Genomic DNA, 21251 nt, shown 5'->3' on the forward strand with positions numbered 1-21251 from the left:
CAGTAAGGCTCTCAGAGAGAGCAGGCACCGAATAAATGAAGTTGCCTGCCTACCCCTAACAAGGTACTTTGGCCATTGCCTTCCGGGCTCACAGTCCTCTGGGGAGACAGACATCCAAGGAAATCATACAGCTACATAGGAAGTGCTGGGGTGCCCAGAGGAAGGAGAAATCTATTGGGCCTGGGGAGGGAAGACAGGGCTCTTATTTTGAAGAAAATTCCAAGAGTTTCCTAGAGAGAGGGCATTGCAGGTAAAGGATGTGGTTTATGTGAGTCTTTTTTTAAAAAAATATATATTTTTATTGATTTCAGAGAGGAAGGGAGAGGAAGAGAGAGATAGAAACATCAATGATGAGAGGGAATCATTGATTGACTGCCTTCTGCACGTTGGACCGATCCTGCAACCCAGGCATGTGCCCTTAACCAGAATCGAACCTGGGACCCTTTGGTCCACAGGCCGACGCTCTATCCACTGAGCCAAACCAGCCAGGCAGTTTGTGTGAGTCTTAGAAAGGTGCGCAGCCTCCAGGTGGCTGCAGCCTGGGTGCATGTGGAAGAGGATAGGAGAGGAGACAGAGGAGTGTGACGGGAAGCAGATCCCAAGGGTATGAATAATGCAAATTGTGCGATGCTAATAAGTTTTTATTTCATCCTACAAGCAATGGGGATCCCCTGAAAAATTTCAGGTAGGTGAGTGACAAAAAGGAATTTGCTTTTTAGATGTGAGATCCTTGAGAGCAGGGGAGGTATCTTGTGTCTTTAGTGAGACACAATTTTATTCACAGTAAGAAATCAACATTTGGTAAAGGCATGACAGACACAACTGGTGGCTATGGCGCACAGATGGGTGTGAGGCAGGCTGTTGCAATAGCCCAGGTGGGAAAGCTGAGGGTGTGAATGAAGGTAGTGGTAGGGCATGGAGAGTAGGTGACATGACATTTGAGACTTGTGAAGTAGCATCAGCGAATTTTGACAGGCTGGAATTCAGAGAGTGATGGAGTAGAAGATAAAGCAAAGATGACTTTATGATTTCTGGCTCAGGTGATGGCAAAGCTATTACAAATTAAAGAAATACAGGGGGAATAGCCAATTTGCTGAAGTTTAGGACAACAGCACAGTATGAAGTGTTCAGTGGATGTAAGTGATGTTTTCCTCTCAACATTTTGTCTGAAAGCAAGGGGGCCATTGTCAACACTTCTGATCAGCTCTCTTGAGTCTTCCAGGGGACCAACAGTTTCAAGGTGGGATGAAAGAAATCACGGTGCAGTTTCCACCGATGTATTTTAGATCATCTCAGTGATGGGACATGTGTAACAAGGCAAGTATAAGCAAATGTGTTTACATTTAAACATTAAAAATACACAACCGAGTGGAAGTTACTGAGATTTCCCGTGTAACCCTGCCTGCACACATGGGCGGCCCCCTTCCCTTTGTTATCATCCTCCACCTGAAAGGCACATTTGTTACAATTGCTGAACCTACATTGACACATCATTGTTACCCAGAACCTAAACCCCTCTAAAAATTAAAATATATTAATTACAAAACCCCCACATAACTGTCTATTGTTATATACTGTATGTTGTGTATGTATATGTACACAACTGTACACTGTGTACTAGCATGTTGTGTGTGTGCATGTACAACTGTATCCTGCTGTATGTTGTGGAGACAAGCAGGGCTGTCTGGTACATGACCCGGACCCTGACCCTGGGCCTCTCTCTAAGTTGCCTGACAATGAGCCAGCTCTCAGATTCAATGGCCCGTGGGACTGAGGGCTCCCAGTTCTCCAAGGTCTGGGAGCTGTAGCATCGCAGAGAATTCCCCTAAATAGTAGGTCCCAAAGACTGGGACTGTTGTGCATAGCTAAAACGTGTATTCCTCCATGTTAGGCCACTTTAAAAAATATATATATATATATTTTATTGATTTTTTACAGAGAAGAAGAGAGAGGAATAGAGAGTTAGAAACATCGATGAGAGAGAAACATCGATCAGCTGCCTCCTGCACACCCCCTACTGGGGATGTGCCCACAACAAAGGTACATGCCCTTGACCAGAATCGAACCTGGGACCTTTCGGTCTGCAGGCCTACGCTCTATCCACTGAGCCAAACCGGTTAGGGCTGTGAGACCACTTTTATGCGCATCTCACAAACGGAAGTGTACAGGGGCGGGCACTCTACTGTCGTCTCCACAGCATAGTCCATTCATTTGGCCCAGCACACCTCCCTGCAGGAGGCCAGGGGCCCTGCTGACCCTGCGCCCATGAGTTCCAGCTGCATCAGGCGACTGCTGGCTGGTGTTCCCCGGGCCCTTTACAGAACAACCGTGCTGCTTATTTGGATCCTCAGGAAATGACAAATAATTGCTGTAGCTGAGAAGGAAAACTCTGTTCTATGACCAGCAGCATTGAAGTCCACTTCAGCGAGCAGGGGATAATGTACTGTTTTATCTCATAATGCATGTGTTCTAATTATTTCGACCACCAGATGTAACAAAGCTTTAAAGTTAAATTAAAGCAGCACAAGGATTTTATGTAAGACCCTGTGTAATCAATTCCAGCCACATTGCCCCCATTCACAGAATCTAAAAGGGTGCTATTTACTTTTCCTACTATTTTCAAGGGGGAACATTTTAGATGCCTTTGTCCACAGGTGTCCTAAATAATGGTGGTGTATTTTCTCTAATGGCATGGAGACGGGCCTTCTTCTGCTGACCTTATTGATCAGATTTGAGTTAATGGTAGTGGTTCGTTTGAAGTAGTTTTTGTATGTGTGTGTTTGAGGTAAAATTCATGCAAAGAGACAGGTGGAATTGTCCTCTGGGTTCTTGCTGTGACCCAGAAGATTTTATCTTTTTTTATTCGCCTTTCTTTTCTTTGGGAATGAAAATAACACAAAAATCTTAGTTTGCTTTGTAGTTGGTCCAATTATTGGGGATCAAAAAATCTCATCAATGACATTATCAGGTTTAATGAGACTACATTTATATAATTATGGGGACCAGTTAATTTAATTTCATCAAAATTTAAAAAACATTTATTTTGGTGAAAACTATAAATACTTATTAAAGCACTTTGACTTTCTTTTTTTTTCTGTTAACTGCTACCTAAAAATATCTCTATATACCATCTGTAAGGCAAAATGTTTTGGAAAAAGTGGTAAGTTATGTGAGAAGGTGCATAATCCCAAATCACATTGAAACAAAACAAAGCCAAAATATAGAAACAGAATGTGTGTGTCTGTGTGTGCCTGTGGGTGTGTGTGTATAAATAAACAAATTAAATATGCCATATGCGTTCTTCCTTCTACCCACACTTTTGACCCTGTTGTGTTTTCCATGTTCTTTGTGTGTCTCATTATTCCTGTTAATATGTCAGTCTGCACAGAGCTCTCTCTGTTATCATGACCTGTTGTAGACTTAATTCATATATATGTAGAAGCCCAACCCCCCAATGCTACTATATTTGGAGATAGGGCCTTGAAAGAGGTAATTAAGGTTATAGAAGGTCAAAAGGGTGGGGCCCTAATCCAATATGACTTGTGTCCTTACAAGAAGAGGAAGAGACACTAGAGGTGTGCATTCATAGAGGAAAAACCATGTGAGGACACAGTGAGAGGCAAGGAGAGAGGCCTCAGGAGAAACTGGACCTGCCAACACCCTGATCTTGGACTTCCAGGCTTTACAACTGTGAGAAATAAATTTGTTGTCAAAGCCCCCCAATCTGTGGTATTAGGCCCAGACTAAAATAGGGCCTTTGCTTATGAACTTGCTCCAAGTTTGCTATTCTAGAGTCTTTGTCAGTTGTATTCCTGAGGAGACTCTAAGATGTCCTACATGCCCTGGCCAGTGTTTCTCAGTGGTTAGAGCATTGGCCGGAGCACCAAAGAATTGTGGGTTCAATTTCCAGTCAAGGGCACCTACCTGAGTTGTAGGTTCAATCCCCAGCCCTGGTCAGACGCATGCGGGAGGCAACCAATTGATGTGTCTCTCTCACATTGATGTTTCTCTCTCTCTCTTTCTCTCTCTCCCCGCCTCCCTCTCTCCCTTCCACTATCTCTAAAAATTCATGGAAAAAAAAACCCTCAGGTGAAGATTAGAAAAAAAAAAAAAGATGTCCTACAAAATGCCTGCTGCTAATTTCCTAAGGTGAGGACCTAATGTGGGGATGGCTGCTGGCTCCGTGTGGTGGGATGATTCAGCCTGTGCCTGGTTCTGTACGAGCCTTCTGTGCTCTGCTTCTTTGTGCTGCGTTCTGTCCTTTTCTGTTCACTGCTGTGCTGTCCTAGGCTGTTCCTTACCTGCATTTTCTGACACTTCCTGTTCACACCATCAAATCTGTCCTGGGCTATTTCTGTTGAGTGACCTTATGCCCACTGTCCGGTGGCTTATTCTTGGCACACATGGTCCTTCTGTTGGAAAGCTACAGGAAACCGACACAGAAACTGAGTGGATTTTACCTAAGCATATACAGCTAGTGAGTAAAAGAAGTGGAATTAAACTCCTGACTTTATATTTAACTCTACCCCTGATTGGCTCACATTTGTGAGCAGATGAATAGAAAATTTTGTTGACTATCTTTCCACCTATCAGAATGGGTGTAACCATAGCAGTCTGCTTGTCCTATTAGTATCACCTCATTAGATTCTTGGACTATGGGAACTAGAAGAAGCAATTAATTGCAATATAAGCTTGACTTTTCTTAACTTTACCCTCCAGAGGTTCTGAGCAAATAGAACAAAACCCCAATCACCAGAAAGTGTCATTAAAGAGAACTTGACTGTGTATCCAGATTTCAGAATTGCTACCAATCATCCCAGTTTCCTGTTGGCACCCACTTTGTAAAAAGTGGCTGATGAATTCATCCACACCAGGCACTGATATGTTCAAGCCTTCAGTTTTTACTAAAATAAATGAGAAAAGAGACCTCAGTTTTCCCACGTGAAATAAGAAAGAATTTTAAAAATATTTTATTATGAAAGGCTTGTTTATGGACACCCCAAAGATTCCATAAAAGATGAAATGTAGATATAATTTAAGGGAGATGAAGTGTAGGGTTTTATGAGATTAAAAAATAATGAAAAAAGGATGCAGAGAGAGTTGCCAACTCTTCCAGTGGATCTGACAGATGCTTGAGTTCTTCCCTTGATCATCTTGTTCTTTCACCAGCAGTCCTCACATTGAAATGAATAAAATGAAGATAATTAACCACAAAATTCACATCTGCCAGAGGCGAAGATAACCATCTGCCAAGAGGACCCGACCTACTAAAATTTGTGTCTCCTCTAAGGTTTAAAGATATTTGTGTCTCTGGTCTTCAGACTCAGCTTTCCTGCTGCAGATACCTGCTCTTTTAGCTCACATTCACACAAATCCATGGTGCTGTGTTTCATGATTTAGAAGAGTTTTTCCCTTTTTAATGAGGTTACAATCAAGCTGAGATCTGCAATAGCAGCAGTTTTAGAATTAATTATTCTGTTTGTTTTTAAAGCCCAAGTTAATAACTCCTTCAAAATAGATCTCAAAACTGAGTGGATGAATTGTAATCAACATTTTGGTGCATAGCTGTGCACATTGCAAAGCACTGTCTTCCCGTGTCCTGTGCCTAAATCATTATATATTGTTTTCTCAGTCTTTTCATGTCGTTAATAAAGGCAGATGGGAAAACAGCTCAGCTCTTGGTCCCTTTCCTCTGTTGGCTCTTGTACTGGGTCTCTTCTTTTGCCCCTCCCTCCCCTTTCAATCCATCCACTCCCAACCAGGGAGACTGGTCCATATAGATGTCATCAACATACCCTGATGACTTCTGGCTTTTGGTTGAGTTTGGCTAATGGAAACCATCATAAACAGGATATGGATATGGATATGGATATGGATGGGGGAGGGGGCGTGCAGAGGGAGGTGGAGGTGTTTAGTACAGCAGCTCACTCCCTTCCAGTTTAAGAGGAATGGTTTCATCCCATCCCAATGGTGGCCCTCTCCTGTTGCTACTCTCTGCGGGTGCCCCAAATCTCCCTATCCTGAGACCCTTCAGGCCTAGAGGCAGTAACCAAGGCACCGAAGTAATCGTTGTTGGTTTCATAAGCTCTTTGAAATAGTCCCTTTTTTAAAACCTCAACTAGCCTGGTTTGTGTGAGCCTTCTGTTTCTAGCGGGGTCTGATACCACCTTCTCACATTTCTCCCTCTCTTTTCACTCTTATTCTCCTCTACCCCTTTCCTCTTCTCCAGTTTTCTCCCTCTGACTATCATTTTTCTTTCTATCTTCGTCTCCTCAGGCTTATCTTCATGTTCTCTTTTACTCTCTATTGTTTATATTCATGCTTTTCATTAAAGTAACACTGCATTTATTTACTGTATTTAGGGGTTGGAGAGGAGCTCTACATAATGAAACAGTAAAATACACTGAAAAATATAAAAGCAAGTTATTATTGCTGCTGGGAGTGTAAACTGGTACAACCACTTTGGAAAGCAACTGGGCAATTTCTTGAAAAGTAAAACACACACCTATCATATGACCTAGCCATTCCACTCCTAGGTATTTACCCAGGAAAATTGAAAGCATACAAAGACTTTCATATGAATGTTTGTAGGAGCTTTATTTATCATAGCCCAAACGGAAACAACTCAAATGTTTGCTCATAGGTGAGTGTATAAACCAACTGTAGTATATCTATGCGATGGAATACTTCCTCGCGGCAAAAGGAAATTCACTACAGTAGTCCCCCATTGCTCACAGGGAATAGGGTCCAAGACCCCCAGTGATTCCTGAAACTGGATAATACCAAACCCTATATGTACTATGTTTTTACTTATACATATTCACGATAAAGTTTAATTTATAAGTTAAGCACAGTAAGAGATTAACAATAATAACGTAATAAAAGTTATGTGAATGTGGTCTCTCTCACACAAAAGACTTTATTGTCCTGTACTCACCCTTCTTCTTGTGATGTGAAATGAGAAAGTGCCTACAAGATGAGATGCACTTGCAGTTTGAGATGCAACTGCAAAACTAGCCTGAATTTCTTTTCCCTTCTTCACAATTTCACAGATAGAAGATTAATTCTTACCATTGGCCTTAGCAACTACAACATACAATCTCTTTTCTATTAAGTTGAGAACTTTTACCTTTTCACTTAAAGGAAACACTTTGCAGCTTGTATTTGGCATATCTGAACTGTTAGCATCATTACTCTTGCACTTTGGGGCCAAAAATACTAAGTAAAATAAAGGTTACTTGAACCCAAGCACTGTGATACTGCCACAGTCCATCTGATAGCCCCGACGGCTACAAGTGAGTACTGGGCAGGGAGCATATACAGCATATACAGCATGAGATGCTGGACAAAGAGGTGATTTACATTCTGAGAGGGAAGGAGAGAGACTTCATCAGGCTATGAGTAGCATGATGGTGTGCAATTTAAAACTTATGAATTGTTTATTTCTGGAATTTTCCATTTAATATTTTTGGACTGTGATTGACTGCGGGTAACTGAAACTGCAGGAAGAAAAACCAGAGATGGGGGGTGGGGGACTGTATTGGTATGCACGCAACATAGACGAAGCTCAAAATAACTAGGTTGAGTGAAAGAAGTCAGATAAAAAAGAGTGTATACTGTTTGATTATATCTATAGGGTGTTCCAAAAATGTATAAACACTGAATAATTATAAAGGCAGTGTTTATTAAAATAGATTTCATTTTCAAAATATAATAGAATCTATAGACATTGTATGTATACAAGCTTTTGAAACACCCTATATATAAAACCAACTAATCTATAGTGACAGATAACAGACCAGTGGTTGCCTGAAAGGGAGGAAGGGCGGCTCAGGGAGTGCCGGGATGAGGGATTACAGAGGTGCATGAGTTACTTTTTGGAGGTAATGAGTATGTTCACTATCTTGATTGTGGTAATGATTTTATTATCATATGAAATATGTATACATGTGTCAAAATTATTAAATTGTGCACTAAAAAATAACACACAATGATCGCCCTCGCCGGGTGGCTTGGTTGGTTGGAGTGTCGTCCCATATACCAAAAGATTGCGGGTTCGACTCCAGGTCAGGGCATATACCTAAGTTGCAGGTTTGATCCCAAGTTGGGGCACCTACGGCAATCAGCCAATGGATGTTTCTCCTCACATTGATGTCTCTCTCTCTCTCTCTCTCTCTCATCAATAAAAACATATCCACACACACACACACAATGATAGACTTAAAGATAGTGTATGTTTCTTGATGCTGGAACAAATTACCATAAATTTAGTGACTTAAAACAATATAAATTTATTATCTTACAGTTCTGGAGGTAGAAGTCCAAAATCAGACTCACTGGGCTGAAGTCAATGTGTTGGTAGGGCTGGTTCCTTTTGGATGTTCACAGAAGAGACTCTATTTCCTTGTATTTTTCAGCTTCTAGTGACACCTGTATTCCTTGGCTTGTGTCCCTTTCCTCCACCTTCAAAGGGCATCACTTCAGCCTCCACTCCCACCATCACATTACCTGCCTCCCTCTTACAAGGCCACTTGTGATGACACTTAGGGCCCACTCAGATAGCCCAGGATAGTCTTCCCATCTCCTATCCTTAATGTAATCACAGCATGCTTTTGCCATAAAAGGAAACATTTACAAGTTCGGGAATTAAGATGGAGATATCTTCGGGGGGCTTTTACTGAGCCCGTCTCAGATAGTATATTGCTCACTCTGCAAAAATTCATATTGTTTAATGTCTGAGAATGGCTCGTCTTTTTTTCTCTGCACTGAGCTATTTATAACTAGACCTGGCTCTTTTTATTGATTGATTGATGAGAGAGAGAGAGAGAGAGAGAGAGAGAGAGAGGTTTGTTGTTCCACTTATTTATGGATTCAGTGATAGCTTCTTGTACGTGCCCTGACCTGAGATTGAACCTACAACCTTGGAGTATCAGGATGACACTCTAACCAACTGAGCTACTCAGCCAGGTCCTAGTCCTGGCTCTGGAAGAGAGGACAACTTCCAGGTTAAATTCTATCAAAAAAGCTTACTGTGCAGAAATCAATGACTATGTTACTTCTTGTGAAGAACTATAAGACATCCGCAGTGTAGCAGCCTAAACATTTCAAGCTCATTCTCACGTGGGCTTACTGACCCGGTAAAGGATAACCCTTAAGACAAATGTTGCTATTTTGCCTAACACTAATCCCTATTTTATAGGCTTCAATCTGCCCTTGGTTAACTCACCTTTAATGACATTCCCCATTAAAACACTGTCTTTGCCAGTCTGACCAGTGAAGTGTTGGGAAAATCTTCACCACCTAATTACTCTGTAGGAAGCAAACACCATTGCTCACATTTATGTATTTTAAGAGAGAATAAGAGAGAGGGAGATAGAGAGACAGAAATATCATTTGGCTGGGGATGGAGTTCACAACCCAGGCATGTGCCAGACCAGGAATCGAACCATGACCTTCTGGTGCATGGGACAACGCTCAACCGACTGAGCCACTCAGGCCAGGCACCATTGCCCATATTTAGAGCTACTTCTAGGGAAGCTGCTGAGATGGAGCCTCATTCCTAAAAGAGGATGACCCTAGGGCTTTGTTGACACATGACCCTGGTCTTGGTGAGACTTCTCAGAGGAGTGGAGAGGCTGGGGATAGGGTATGTTGTACTGCATAATGGTGTCAGAGAGAAACTTTGCTTCTTAAGTAGCCCCCCAGGGGCAGCAGATGGAGTCAGAATGATGCTCTTATTGCCCACAGCCTCTGGGGTGGTTGTCTCAGGTCTGAACCCTGGCCCACACCAGCAGGAAGCCCAATTTTAAGAAGCAGCCTTGGCCAAACCCAAAATGTCTCCAAACGGGGAGTTCTCTAGTGTATGATTTTCTTCAAAAGGGAGTCACAAACAAATGAAAAATGCTAGACTTGCACCTTAGGTGCCTCTAGCAATGCCTTTGGGGGCCACAGGATGTTTCTTTGTACAATGAGGGTATAGGCCACATTTACAAAGTGCTCTCTTATAGGCAGGAGGAGGTCCTGTTTGTTCCTGTAGCTGCCCTGACAGGTAGGTTTCCTTCATGTAGCACAAAGCTTGGGGACTCTGGCCATCTTTCCCATGCAAAGTGTCAGGGAAGGGAGATGCAGGGGCCAGGGGAGATGGGAGGGTTATGCTGGTGTGGACATAGCTGGTGTTCCTTCCCTCACCTGAAGGGGTCAGCAAAGGCCCAGGAAGGGTGGAGACTTCGTGTCTCCCAGGAGAGAAAAGATTCCTATTAAGGCCATCAGGCCCTGGGGTAGACCCTACCGAGCTGCTGTGTGGTTTCCCCCAAGGGACATTGACATATCCTCCCTACCTGCCTGGAGATACTGGGATGGGCCCTGCATGTTGGAGAATGGACGTCTATGTGGGATACAGGAAAGGGAGTGAGCCTAAGGGCCTGGATTGAGGGGTCTATGAGGGTGTAGAATCCCTCAGTCTACCCACTTGGACACTTTCCCTGGGATGCCTGTACCCCAGCCAGAGCCTGTAATCAAGCCATGAAAGCCATTAAGATGATTCCGTATTAAATGAAATTGTGGATGAAGAATGGGGATGCAGGAAACAGACTAATGGGTCTAATGTTTTCCCCCAACCTTTCGCTTCTCAATAAAGTGCAGTCATCTGACTCCTTGTTTATTGCTAGGAAAATGATGACTCCTCTGAGAAGCTCTTAACAATGATCATTGTGCCCCTCATTCCCTTGGGTGGGGACAGGCAGGAAAAACCATGACAGAGACGGGCAGTAAGTCACAGTCTGCTCCTTAGATGAGCGTCTAGCTGTAACTCAGGTTCACTGGTTGCCACATTTTCAATTGTCAATAATATTTCTATTTTTTAATTACAAAAGTATGATTACACTTTTGCTCTTAAAAAAACACAGGAAAACAGAAACCTTTTTTACTTGACTCCTTCAATCTATTCTCTTTCTCATTGTTGATCTGGAAAATAACCTTTCTCTATATGTAGTGGTTTGAAAATATGTGTACAATGATTTGATATTACTTCCTTCAAATGATGGAGTGTAATTCCCTTCACCTTTAAGTGTAGGATGTACATAGTGACTTGCTTTAAAAGCCTAGGATGGGGTAGAAAGGATGGTTTGTGGTGTCAGAGATTAGGACTTGAATGGGTTTGAGTCTTTCTCTTTCTCACTCTTTCAGACCAGCTGCTCTGGGGGAAGCCAGCTGCTATGCGGTGGGCACACTCAAGCAGACCTACGGAGAGGCCCATCTGGTGCGGAACCGAGGTCTCCTGATAAAGCCACATGATTGCATTATTGTACTGTATTCTGCCACCTGGGAGGGCACAGGCTCTCTGATGTCAGGAACACTCTGCCGCTCAGGGTTCCTGTTCCTGGGAATGAGAAGAGGAAAGAGCACATAGTCCCCAGGTACCTTTTTCTGTTGACAGAGTACCCAAGGGGATAGTTGACAAGTATGGCTAGTTCCAGAGAGCAGGTTATGTGGTGGTTGCTAATATTTGCTGCCCGGGTCACCCTTCACGATTAGAGGATTTATTACCCAGCTATTGGGGTGCTGCTGGCAGAAAGCTCTCAACAATCAAATCCTTCACGGATTTCTTTAGCTGAAGAAGCCTGCCATGCCCAGGTCATGCCCCCTTCCCAGCAGCCCACATCCAGTGATTGATTAATGAGTGGTACAGAGCCCAGCCCTCTCCCCCAACTCAGGAGAGCTCTGAGGGGTCATCCATCTTCAGACCTCCCCGCAGAGATGATGGAGGAGTTCCACTGAGACTACACTGCAGCTAAACTTCACTGTCTGCCCAACTCTGCTCCCCTCTCTTCCCTTTCACAGGTGATACCAAAAGCACTTTTTAATAAACCTCTTGCATGTTGGTCTCCATCTCAGAGTCTGCTTCCTGGGAAACCCAAGCAGGGACAGTGGGTACCAGGACTATTCTAAGAAAGCACATGATGAGATAGGGTTTTAGAGCTGGATTACTGGCCACCTGGCTGGCTCCACTGCCGGTAGTCAGAGCACCGACAGAAGGTGACAGTGCAATTGTTCACTGGTTATGAACTGCGACGGTGGCCTGGTGGAAGGGAATGCACCAACCGTTACTTACAAGGCACTTGAGAAATATGGGAGAAACAGTAACTGTGTTCACGCTCTGGAAAAGAGCTGAGGGTAATTAATCAGTTATTAAAAGCTAAGTCAAAGCTGAGGACCTCCTTGGAGGCATATACGGTAAACTCTTATCCCCTGCAGCCAGAGGCAGAGCAAGCTGAGAATCAGATTCAGGGCTTACCCATGTGAGCAGAGGAGCTCCACTGAAGGTCTAACTCTCAGCTAAGGCAGGTCTGCTATGCCAAGGACAGGGCCCTCGGTGGGAGAGAATGGGACCCTACACATGAGATGGGCCATCAGAGTTGATACCCTGGAATCTTGAATCCTCACTTTCTTCTGGGAATCAAGGGGTAGAAGCAGGGGTGGCCCTATGTACTGTCACTCCCAGTGACCAACTTCAGGGAAAATTTCCCCCACCCCTATATCCCTGGGTTCTGTGAATTTAAAGCATTCCCAAAGAGAAAACACTTTCATTTGGGAAAAAGCAAGAATTTTATTGAACTGTAAGCTTTGGCTGCCATCTGGATATTTTGGGCTCCTTGTGACAAAGGACAGCAAAGAAATAGATTCACCATCCCGACAGGACTAACTGACCCTGATGATTAAGTAAGACAGAGCTGCTGTTACACAGTGGGGGCAGGGAGGAGCACGTGGAGAAGGCAGTATGGGAAATCTCTTCAAGTACAAGTCTTTTCCTGTCTGCCATAGAAATTCACTTCATAGATGTACTTGTAAAAATGTGCCAACATGTATGTACTAGAATGTTTATATTGGAATTACTTATATTGCAAAGCTTAAAACAAAATAACCTATTTGGAAACTACCTAATATTTATTAATAGGGAATTGGTTAATTAGATTATGGTCTACCTAAACTTTTTATAATAAGTGCAGAAATTAATGTGCAGAATAATCTACATAAATAAAAAATACAGATATGCATAATGATATATGCACTCAATAGTTTTCTGAGTAACACATAATATTTTTTAAAAAGTAGTGGCTGCCTTTAGGAAATAAAATTGGCAGGTTTAAAAATTTTTTATATCTTTCTGTAATATTTGATTATCTAACCATATCCAGGCATCATATTGCTTTCATTTATAGTCAATAGCAAATGTCTAATACTTTCAACAATAAAGATTTATTAAAAAAAATAGCAAATGTCTGAGAAGTGGTATTACAAGTCACTTAAATTTTATTCTTTATAATTTTTGTTTTAAAAATGATTGAATGCTGTTTAAGAATATCCAGAATTCAGAAAAAGAAGTGGGAGCAGGTTAATATTTTGCTCCCATTTTGGACTTCAAATCATTTGTGAATCAACTTTTAAGACTTCAGAAAAAGCAGCCTGGTAAAGAATCCATTCATCACCTGGCAACTCCTCACCCCCTCAGCCTTCCCAGTAAGGGGAGCCATCTCTTACTGGGTTATGTCTAGTTGTAAAATGTGTGTGTGTGTGTGTGTGTGTGTGTCTGTGTGTGTCTGTGTGTGTCTGTGTGTGTGTGTGTGTGGGGCGCGAGGAGGGGGCGGGGGGGTAATACCCTTTCCCCTGGGTTATATCCGGTCAAAGGAGTACAGCATAACAATTGACACAGCCTCCAATATTGCCATTCAGAGCCTCTCCAAGCCCTTTTGGTGGGTATAAACCTGATTTGGGGCTGGTGGGGTCAGGGCAAGTTCTAGGATCAGCTAAGATCTCATTCCCCTGTGACTTCCTGCTTCTCTCCCTCTCAGGCCACACATAGTAGCTTGGTCATGCCAGCTGGTCTCAGTCAGGGACACGCTAGCTCCTCAGGCACACCATCGTAGCTTGATGTCAAAGGGACTCAGGCTCTTTTCTCTCAGGAGTTCCGCTTCCATGTAAATGTATGGGAGCAAAGAGAGATATGTTTGGGTTTGTTTGGATGCCTGGTAGCATCCAAGAACCATATATCACACTCCAGTAGGTACCTCAGGGGAAGGACTGAGGACTCCATTTGCCTATGAAGTCTAAATCCAGGCTCTCATTCAGTTTAATACCCTTTTACTCCTATACAAATAATTCACAAAGGGCTGAAACACTCCATTGTTAAATTCTGTTACATCGCTGGCTACCAGGATTGGGTTCTCCACAGAATTACCAGGTTTGGTCAGTGCCCTCAGGCGCTGTCTCTCTTTGCCTCTCTGGGATTATCATGTCTTCCCAAGGAAGTGCGAATTCCTCAGGGACACTGGGGGAAGGTTAGTGATGCTGAATCTCCAGCATGTTGGTTCAGACACAGGAAACACAACTGGACAGTGTATGGGGCCGGGGAAGGGAAGAGCTCTTCCTTCTGAGCCAGAACTTCATGACTCTGCAGTTGACTGTGGTACCCCTGGTCCTACTGTGGGACCGTGGGATTAGTATGGCCACTGCTTCTTTTCAAATCTGATTTAGAGATGCTAAAGTTGTGCCTCTGATCCATGCTCTTTCAGTTGTACCTATTAATTTCAACAGAAGTTTTTTGAGTGGTCACTATATAATGGCTAAATGTTCCCACATCGCCTTAGGCTTAGAAAGTATTATGTCATTGGTAAACAACACCACCACAGTGAAACAACCAGGCAGGTGTCCAGGGGTGGGAAAGGGAAAGTTAAAAAAAATTTACTTAATTCATATCTTGGATGACCTCTGGAAATAGGCTCCCTAGCTACAGTACCCTGGTGAATAGCTTTCCATTGTATTATTATGGGTCTGAGTCTCTGCATTTGCTTTTCCTCTAAAGCTGTTCTTCCTCCTGAAGTTGGTGGCAGGTGGTGCCACCATCCACGTGTAAGGTCAACTGGGCAGGCCATAGCCCTGTGAGTAGGAGGGATTTTGCTGGAAGAAGAAGCCATCCCAGTGACAATCACCAGGGAGTCTGCAGGCCATGAAGAGGCTCTGCTCCTGCTCTCTGATTAAGACCTGCCTAGGGAGTCCAATTCCTTTCTTTTATTCTGGGCTTCAAGGGATCTATTTATGCTTGAGGTCACCATCAGCAGTGGGGAAAATGGCTACCTGACCCTCCCCAATCCATACTTGCTCAATGGTAGGGCAGCCTAATACACAATCCCCAAACCTCAATGAATTAACCCAATAAGAATTTATTGCTTGTGTCACAGTCCAATTCAGGCTTTGTGGCACCCATGGGCAGATTTTCTTCAAGTAGAAAGTCAGGTACTCTGCTTCCATCTTGTAAACTCCATCATTTCAGAATCCTTCACTTCCAACCATGCATATAGGGGAGAGTGAGTCAAGGTTCTTGTGGGAAATTTTAGGGCCAGGCACAGGCAAAAATTATTTCATGGCTTCAACTTAATTGTCAGGGAGGCTTCCTATGTCTGCAGGTGAGGAGATGGGATTGGAGCGCCAAGCCAGTCTCTGTTATATTCACACAGAGGTGCCAATGCCCACAGTTATTGCAACTAATTAGAGTTTTCAGGTGCCCTTGCAGATCTGTCTCCCTCCCCATCACAGCGTGCCAACTATCTTGATTTCCTTAGACTTTAATGGCACCTGTTGAGACCTAAGGCACTGTGTGATAACATGACCACACCATACTTGTTCCATATTGTTTATTGAGTTGAATTAATGAAGGCTAAGGATATTTGGATTAACTGTCTCCAAATCATATTTGAAGAAAAGCCAGACTTAGAGGTCAGGTTGAGACAAAGGCAAGAAGAGACCATCAGTTCTGCCTGCACCCAGAAATATCCCTAAAAATTCTAGAATCCTGCTGTGGCACAGAGAGTCCAGAACACATGAGGAACTGTGGTCAACTGCAGAAGCATGGGGTTCTGGCTTAAAGGGAGTGACTTTTCCCATCCCCAGCCTCTCCCCGCCCCTGCCCCAGACCTGGTTATCACTCCCTGTATTAGGGCAAACCTGGATTTAATTTTCTCAGTCCTCAGCATCCTTGTTGATTTGGTTTTTCACTGTGTGTGTTGTCCTGGGTTTGCTGCCCTAGATTGACCACTACAGGTCCTTGTCACTGTGATGGAAGGGCGGTCCTTGAGGCCCAAGCTAGCCTAAGCTTTGACAGTTGTTGAGTCGTAAACCTTCCAGTGGCTGCCTGAATTATCAACAAATCTGATCTGACTGCTCCTCATCTGTGCTAGAATATTACTATCTATAATAATAAAAGCGTAATATGCTAATTAGACTGGACAGCTGAATGATCTTCCAGACTTTATTCCGGACATCCTTCCGGACGAAGCTGCAGCAGTGGGGGCTGTGGCAGAGGTGGTTAGGGGCGATCAGGCAGGCAGGCGAGCAGTTAGGGACAATTAGGCAGGCAGGCAAGTGGTTAGGGGCAATCAGGCAGGCAGGCAGAGTGGTTAGGGGCAATCAGGCAGTCAGGCAGGCAAGCGGTTAGGAGCCAGGAGTCCTGGATTGCGAGAGGGATGTCCAACTGCCAGTTTGGGCCTGATCCCTCAGGGATCTCTGCAGAATTGGGCCTAAACCGGCAGTCGGACATCCCCCAAGTGGTCCCGGATTGCTAGAGGGTGCAGGCCGGGCTGAGGCACCCCCCTCCCCATGCACGAATTTCATGTACTGGGCCTCTAGTTAATAGCAATGAAGAGCTTTACCAATAAATGTAAAGCCTTGGGACTTAATGGTGTTGTGTTTACCTTTCCTTGGTGGAGTTTGGTTCTGTGAACTGTTGTCCCTGCCCAGTCCCCTCTACTGCTGATGGCTGTAGTCTAAGGTAGGGCATTCTTCCTGGCATATTTGAAAGTGTGGTGAAAGCCATTTCTTTTCTTTTTTACTATTTATTTATGACAAATATGCCACATCTGTGAGATAATGCTGTTGGCCTTGGCCACTCAGAGAATGGAGTTTTCTGACTCACCCATTCTGCAAAAGGTCCCACAGACAGCATAGGTTTTAAACTGGACATTGCACCTGCCTGTCACTTTGTCAACTTCAGCCATGCTCATCTGGATGGTGTGGTCCTTGGTGTCAATAATGCATTTCCTGGCAGAGCATTTGCATGTACAGGTCCACAACTTGCCAGTGTCGTTCTGCATGTGGAGGCCACACCTGGTGACACCATGACCTGAGCAGTTTCTTGATTCATTTCCTCAGCTCTGTGACTTGAGACTAGGTTGCACCAACAACAGCTTCTGAGAAGAACAAGACAATAGGGCTAAATGCTTTCTTCCATGGCAACAGTCCTGATTGGAGCACTTCGCATATATTAAACCACTCTGCTAACTTGGATCAGGTGTTTAACTAGAGCGAATGGTACTGAGTGCAGTCCCAGTGCCCATTCCCATGACTCACAGTCTTATGGGGCTGCTTGCTTCATCAAGAAGAGGTGAGTTTATGTGTCATATGAAGAACCTTCTCAGTTGTCTTGGACCCATCTTTCTTCTGGAGTTAACACAGCCTCTGAGCAAGTCAGCCACGCTGAAGTTGGCCTTCTGGGCTCACTCCATAAAGTATCTGGCCAAAGGTCCCAGCTCTATCTTTGTTTCATGTCCGTAGAAACAGCATGTACCTCTCACTCCTGATCTAGGCACTTCTACACTCTGGCTCCAGTGCTCATTCTCCTCTACTTGAGTTCCCGGTTATGGGCTCTGTCATCTAAATCTCATCAGTTTTGACGTTAGTAGGAGAGATAACGACAGTACTCAGGGAATAATAGATTCATAACGTGAGAGGAGGTATGGAAAACTTAAAAAAAAACTATCCCAGGAGAGTATAAAATCCAGGGTCAGCTATATTCAGATAAAGATTATGAAAAAGATGGAAATCAATTTAAAAATTGGTTTTAAAATTATAAAAGACGTATATATGCCTGGTTAAAAAAAAAGAAATAGTCCAGAAAAATATCAAATGAAAGGTAAAAATCTCTAGTCCCCTTCTATTTTCAGTTCTTTCAAGAGGCTAGAGTTGAAAAACAAGCTGGACTACTACTTCATTATTTATAGTTAAATCAATTATACATAAATCAAATTGTTTAACATAAAAATGAAACTATAAAAGTACTGGAGGAAAATATAAGGAAATACAATATTTTAAAATATTATTATTTTTTCACTGTTCAAGGTTTACTTGGCATTTTAGTTGGTATGACACTTGGATAGTGGGCTGTATTATTTATATGTAGATTTTTCTTTTTACATTATATGGCAATGTACACTAATCTGATAATACAGTACACAGAATAAGAGCCTTTAGAACAGTTATGCACAAAACATGCAATATTGGATTTACATTGGATCCCAGAATGTGGCTAATTATAGAAAAAGGAACCACAAGTTATATAACACACAGTGAACACACATCTAGTCTGAAGGGCAACTGTAGTGTGAGCAACATTGGCAGTGGTGCCTTTGAGGAGGTAGAACTATTTCACACTAACCAGTTTAGGACTACAACAGATAACAACCCTCCAGCATCAGGATGCAGATGCTGGGTTTTATAAACCATTACTATTTCTGTCTTTAGGAAACTGATGTTCTTAGTCACAGATCAGATAAAAAGGACAACATGCACAATCTCCAACTAGAATCTTGCTGTAGCCTAGAGAGTGAGGTGGTATGTCATCAGAAGACTTTAAAACTGCAGCTCTTTCTGGATCCCCCACAGTGTATCCGCACTCTTCTTCAAACGGGCCTCTTCCTCAGGTGTCAGGGTCACCTTCACAACATCTGAGATTCCATTCTGTCCCAAGATGCAAGGAACACGAAGGAAGATGTCATCTTTTATTCCATAGAAACCCTTAATCTTGGTGGAAATTGGATGTACCTGCCTAAGATTCTTCATCATACTTTCTGCTAAATCTGCCACACATAAGCCAATGGCCCAGGATGTATAGCCTTTCAGTTTGATTACCTCGTAAGCACTGTCAACCACCTGTTTGTGAACTTGTTTCCACTGTTCCTTATCTGCATCAGTGCCTAAATCAGGGTGCAGATTCTTTAGGGAGACACCAGCAACATTCACTCCACTCCATACAGGCACACTAAAGTCTCCATGCTCCCCAAGGACCCACCCATGACAGCTTAATGGGTGACCTCCAAGCCTCTCCCCCATCAGGTATCGGAACTGGGCTGAATCCAGATTGCAACCACTTCCAATAACACGGTTTTTGGGAAAGCCACTTAACTTCCAAGCCACATAGGTCAAGATATCCACTGGATTGGAAACAATAAGCAATTTACAGTTGGGATGGTATTTTACAACATTAGGAATGATGAATTTAAAGATGTTCACGTTACGCTGGACCAAATTAAGGCGGCTTTCTCCCTCTTGTTGACGTGGCCCAGCTGTAATAATAACCAGTTTGGAGTCTGCAGTCACACTATAGTCTTTGCCAGACACAGTTTTTGGTGTTCTAAGGAAAAGGCTGCCATGTTGGAGATCCATCATTTCTCCCTTTAATTTGTCTCCCTTGACATCAACAACAGCAAGTTCATCTGCCAAGTCCTTCATTAAGATACTGATGGCACAAGCCATGCCAACAGCACCAACCCCAATGACCGTAATCTTATTTTGGGGGCTCTGTTCTTCCTTAAGAAGATTCACAATCAGCTGATCCTTGAGTGTTGCCATTTTGGACTTAGAACCAAAAGTAACCGGGAGTGCACGGTGGGCGGGCTTTGGTGGTACGCGATGTAGGATACGGACTTGGTGGCTGCAGCTCTGGTACCTAAAATATTCTTAATGTGTGACATTTTCTCTTTCTGGTATATTTAATAACATCAGTAACATCATTTTTGCACTTTTTTCTGTAGAGCTCATCAGTGAAAGCATTTAGGCTTGAGGTTTTCTATGTAGGAGATTTTGATTATGTTATAGGACTGCTTAGTTTTCTCTTTCTTCCTGAGTCAGCTTTTTTTTAAGAAGTTTTTCTATTTTACTTAACTTTTCATATTTAGTAGCATAATATCTCAATATTTTAAATGTCTAAAGCCTTCCTATTACTCCTTTTTTAAAATTCCTGATATTAACTATTTTCCACTAACTCTTTTTTCTTAATCACTCTCTCCAGATTTTTGTCAATTTTACTGAGTCTTTTCACAGAACCAATTCTTTTTAAAAATTCTTTCTATTACATGTTTTCTATTTGCTAATTTCCACTCACATTTTCATTATATTCTTATTTATATTTTATTTTGATTATATATATATATATATATATATATATATATATATATATATATATTTCAGACTTCTTGTAATGCTTATTTTATTAATTTTTTGGCTTTTCTAATATAAATAAGGTAGATATAACTTTCCCTCTAAGTACTGTTTAAACTGCATTTGGTAAGTTTAGATAGTGAAAGTTTTACTTATTATTTACTTCTAAATATTTTCTAATTTCCTTTATAATTTCTTCTTCAAGCTAAGGTAATTTAGAAGTATATCTTTAATTTCTAAACACATAGGGACAGTATAATTCTCATTTTATTAGTGATTTCCAGTTGGGTTGCATTGTGGTCAAATAATACAATCTACATAATTTCAATAATTTGAAAAAGTTTTGAGACTTACATTTTGGTCTAGAACAGCCGTGGGCAAACTATGGCCCGCGGGCCGGATCTGGCCCATTTGAAATGAATAAAACTAAAAAAAGAAAAAGACCGTACCCTTTTATGTAATGATGTTTACTTTGAATTTATATTAGTTCACACAAACACTCCATCCATGCTTTTGTTCCGGCCCTCCAGTCCAGTTTAAGAACCCATTGTGGCCCTCGAGTCAAAAAGTTTGCCCACCCCTGGTCTAGAATATGGTCAGTTTTTGTAAAAATAATGTGTAGCTGTGTATGATCTTACATATGACCATTAAATCAAATTTGTTAATCACATCATTTAAATCTTCTATGTTCATAGTGACTTTTAAAAAAATATATATTTTATTGATTTTTTTAGAGAGAGGAAGGGAGAGGGATAGAGAGTTAGAAACATCGATGAGAGAGAAACATTGATCAGCTGCCTCCTGCACACCTCCTACTGGAAATGTGCCTGCAACCAAGGTACATGCCCTTGACCAGAATCGAACCTGGGAGCTTTCAGTCCACAGGCTGATGCTCTATCCACTGAGCCAAACCAGTTAGAGCCATAGTGACTTTTGATCTTCTTATGCTATCAGTTACCAAGAAAAGTTCAACATAATTGCTGATTCTT

General features: G+C 42.5%; 1 protein-coding gene across 2 annotated transcripts; it reads right to left on the reverse strand.

Moving 5' to 3' along the window:
- Positions 1 to 18580: 18580 nt before the first annotated feature.
- Positions 18581 to 19698, reverse strand: LOC102432790 (L-lactate dehydrogenase A chain-like). Of its 2 annotated transcripts, XM_006102280.3 has the most exons (2): positions 18988 to 19698; positions 18581 to 18718 (listed from the first exon to the last, which is right to left on the reverse strand). In XM_006102280.3, exons 1-2 carry the CDS (start codon positions 19672 to 19674, stop codon positions 18581 to 18583), a joined length of 825 nt encoding a protein of 274 aa, XP_006102342.1. In that variant the 5' UTR covers positions 19675 to 19698. The 2 variants fall into 2 exon arrangements, with proteins under 2 accessions (XP_006102342.1, XP_014323083.1); XM_014467597.2 differs by having other exon boundaries at positions 18676 to 19698.
- Positions 19699 to 21251: the final 1553 nt, after the last annotated feature.

The sequence above is a fragment of the Myotis lucifugus genome, unplaced genomic scaffold (assembly GCF_000147115.1).
Source record: "Myotis lucifugus unplaced genomic scaffold, Myoluc2.0 scaffold_406, whole genome shotgun sequence".
Lineage (NCBI taxonomy): Eukaryota > Metazoa > Chordata > Mammalia > Chiroptera > Vespertilionidae > Myotis > Myotis lucifugus.

What these genes read in the sequence shown, in the direction of transcription:
- LOC102432790 (XM_014467597.2), bottom strand. Translation starts at nt 19,674, where the DNA reads ATGGCAACACTCAAGGATCAGCTGATTGTGAATCTTCTTAAGGAAGAA.